Source organism: Onychomys torridus, chromosome 4 (genome assembly GCF_903995425.1).
Source record: "Onychomys torridus chromosome 4, mOncTor1.1, whole genome shotgun sequence".
NCBI classification, from domain to species: domain Eukaryota; kingdom Metazoa; phylum Chordata; class Mammalia; order Rodentia; family Cricetidae; genus Onychomys; species Onychomys torridus.
This window is the reverse complement of record NC_050446.1, coordinates 142,402,190-142,405,776: the sequence shown is the minus strand read 5'-3', so window position 1 is coordinate 142,405,776 and position 3,587 is coordinate 142,402,190. Positions and strand designations below refer to the sequence as shown.

Here is a 3,587-nt window from a genome sequence, read left to right as displayed (position 1 = left end):
TTGGAAAGATAACATCTTAAGTAGAATTCAGAGAACCATTGTTAGAAATGAAACACATTTAAAATCTATTTATAAGTAAGGTATTAAAAACAATTTGTGTGACTGTGGATGCTGGTGGAGTAAATATGTTGATGGGCGGTTAAAAAAAAAGAGAGAGAAAGAAAGAAAAACACCAAGAAAAAACCCCAAACTGGCCACATCTATAAAGCATTTCATTATCTTTTCCAGCCTACTCAGGAGGAACCCTGCTACTTAGCCATAAACAGCTTTGAGAATGAGAAGGCTGTGTGCTCTTGTACCTAATCCAGATGGCAATTTGACAGCTCAGGGACTTGAAAGAACTAGCCAGATGGATGGACATTAGGAATAAATGCATGAAGTAAAGTGATCAGTGTCACTTTCAAGGTGTAATAATGGCATCAGAAGGAAACTAGAAATATAAATGGTCTCAGCACAGGCTGCTTCCTAAATGATGCAAGGTGGGTGCGGAGTGGAGGGTGTGGCCAAGAGTTTATGAATAAAGCATTGTTTTGCTGGCTATTGTCTTCGGTCTCCCATGGATTTTAGTCTAACACTCTGTGTCATTTGGGACCATTTTTGTGAATGAGAGGCAATGGTGATCATAAAGCAGGGATGGCCCATCCAAACCAGGGAACACAGGCAACCAACTTTGATCCAAGTGGGCAGACAGCCAGGCGGAGAAAGCACAGCCGGGGTTCACATCCTCAGGAAAAGGGAGTAGGTGGGAGAGGATGGAACATGATGTGATTGTAGATTCCGAATTCGGGGATGTAGGTGGGGTTGGGCTTGAACTCCCTGTCTGTCCATGTGAGTTAAAACTGAAGCTTGGCATGCTAGTGGTGCTCTGAGCTGTGCAGCACCACAGGATACCCTGCTGTCTCTGGAGGGTCTGTACATATGAAGCTGCTTCAGGTTCTCATTATTCTGCTGTTTGTGGTACTTGCAGGTAACTTGCCCAAGTGAACTCGAAAGTAGGGCACACTAGTGCTGGTCACCCCAGGGTGGGATGCTGCGGCAGTGATGTGAACAGCACACGGTGAAAGCCTTTCTTCATCATTAAGTAGCTAATTAACTGAGAAAATGATCCCCTTTGAACCTCAATTTTTCTATTCTGGCAAGTGAGTGTAACATCTCTAGCTCAGATGCAAAGACATGAAGCCTCGCACTCACTGATGGAAGGAGTTGAGGGCTCCCTTCTGCCTTGCCTGCAAGGAGTCGTGTTGTGTTTCTCATGGCCCTCAAAATACAGCTCTCTCATCTTCAAGGGTGTTTCTCATTATGAAATTTGAGAACAGGGAGAACACAATTGTTGTCCACATTTATTCTTCAGGCTTGTCTGATTCTGTGTAGAGAGGGAAATGAAGGCTTAGACAGAGACGTTGGGGCCTTAGAGGATAAATAGGGGAGAGTCGGGATCTCCAGGGGCAAAGGTTTCTATCAAACTGTGGTTGCTTACTAGGTAAGACATTTATCTGAGTTGGAGAAGAAAGTGAGAGAGAGGACAGCCAGGTTCTAGAATTTGTCTGAGATGAGCAGAGGGAGTTCTTGGGAGCAACTGTGGCTGGAACTCATGTCTTGACAAGGGTGATGTCTGCAGCCTATGAGTGTGAAACTCATGTGGTGCTATGTATGTATGTGTGTATGTATGAGAGAGAGAGAGAGAGAGAGAGAGAGAGAGAGAGAGAGAGAGAGAGTCTATGATGCTGCATGTCTGAATCTGTGTGTGTCTGTAATGTTTCAAGTGTGTGTGTGTGTGTGTGTGTGTGTGTGTGTGTGTGTGTGTGTGTGCACCCCATACCCTGGGTGTCCTTCCCTACCCTTCTCTGCCTCACTCCATTGAGATGGGCTCTCTTGCTGAACCTGGAGCTAGGTTGGCAGCTGGCAAGCCCCACAACCCCCCTGACTTTACCTTGACCCCAACAGTGAGTGCTGGGATTATGGGCACAGCCACATCTGTCTTTCTATGTGGCCACAGGGGGTTTGAACTCAGATGTTGTGCAATAAGTCTTATTTTTAACCTCCTGAGACATCTCTCCTGACCTCTGTGATATTCTTTTAAATAAAAAAATGACGGAGGAGATGGTGGCTCAGTAAGTGAGTGTATTTGGTATGTGAGAATGAGGACCTAAGTTCAGTCTCTTGAAGCCATGTGAAAAAAATTAAACTTTATTTGATTATTATTGTATATATGTGAAGTGTATTTGTGGTTGCCTGTGTGCCATGGGTGTAAGCAGAGGTCAGAGGATGACTCTGTGGACTTACTTTCTCCTTCCACCTGGTATGGGTTGCAGAGATTGAACATAGGCTGCCAGACTTTCATGGCAGATGTCCTTATCTGCAGGGACATGCTGCTAGCCCAGCCTGGGATGTTCTTTTAAAAGCTGATTTGGCTCTAAAGTATACTGATGGTGATGCATTTGTGCTCTCTGGGAGAAACAAAGCCGAGGGAATGCGGCTTCAGAGCACGAAGCAGGGTGGGCTTTGCCTGATTTAGGGTGATACCCAGCTCGGGCTGTGAGAGAGAGTCAGACCTCTCCTCTTCTTTCTTGTCAAGGCTCTTTGGGTATTGCCCAGAACCAACTGTCCTTTGATTAAATTAAAGATTAATTTTATGTGTCCAGTGTTCTACCAGCATATATGTATATGTGTCACATGTGTGTTTAGTTCCCATAGTGACCAGAAGAGGATGCTGAGCCTCTGGAATATTACAGATAGCTGTGAACCACCATGTGGGTGCTGGGAACCAAACTTGGGTCCTTTGTAAGTGCAGCAAACACTCTTAGCTGCTGCGCCATTTCTCCAGCCCCCGAATGTCCTTAATTTGGGTGTTCTGACTTTCCCTGTATCAGCAGAAGGGTTCCTTTGGGGATGGAGGAGATGTTGGCAGAGGGTGGTATCTGATGTCCCTGAGAATATGAAACCTAGCTGTTTTTCTGCTTTCCCTCAGAAACTAACCCTGATCAATGTTGTTTCCTGTGTTCAGATGGTATGCAACCCAAAAAATGTTTTAACAATGTAGAAGGCTACTGCAGGAAGAAATGCAAATTAAGGGAGATATCGGAGGTGGGATGCCGGCATGGGAAATACTGTTGCGTCAATGAACTGGAAAACAAAAAGCACAAAATCCTCCAGGAGCCAGCCCAACCCAGCGAGAACTCAAAAGCAGTCCAAGACTATTTTGTCCTGCCCACCATCACATACTTTACCATCACTATCTGAATGGACCATTTGTTCCTCAAGGCCGGTGTCCTGCAAACCTGAGGAATCAAGTGGGCAGCCTCAGACTCCTCTCTTTCCTCTTGTGAACTCGGTTCCCCACATAATAAAGCTTGACACTTTGGCCTTTTCTGGCTATTTTGACTCTGAATGAATAACTGCTGTACTGCTTGTGTTTTTGCCTGTGAAATGGGGTCACAGAGGAAATGAACCCCGGGAGAGGTAGGCAGTTAGTCTCTGCACTTTCTACCCAAGGTAGTGTTTCAGAAATTTCAGGTATTTCTCCTCTTTTAAAAAATAAAAAATAATCTATGATATTTTAGTATGCGTGCTTGTGCATGCATATTTGT

At 45.0% G+C, this 3,587-nt stretch overlaps 1 protein-coding gene across 1 annotated transcript; it reads left to right on the top strand.

The window, feature by feature from the left end:
- The first annotated feature begins 918 nt into the window (after positions 1-918).
- On the top strand, positions 919-3,240 carry Defb128 (defensin beta 128). Its single transcript, XM_036183538.1, has 2 exons — positions 919-967; positions 3,005-3,240. Exons 1-2 carry the CDS (start codon positions 919-921, stop codon positions 3,238-3,240), a joined length of 285 nt encoding a protein of 94 aa, XP_036039431.1.
- Positions 3,241-3,587: the final 347 nt, after the last annotated feature.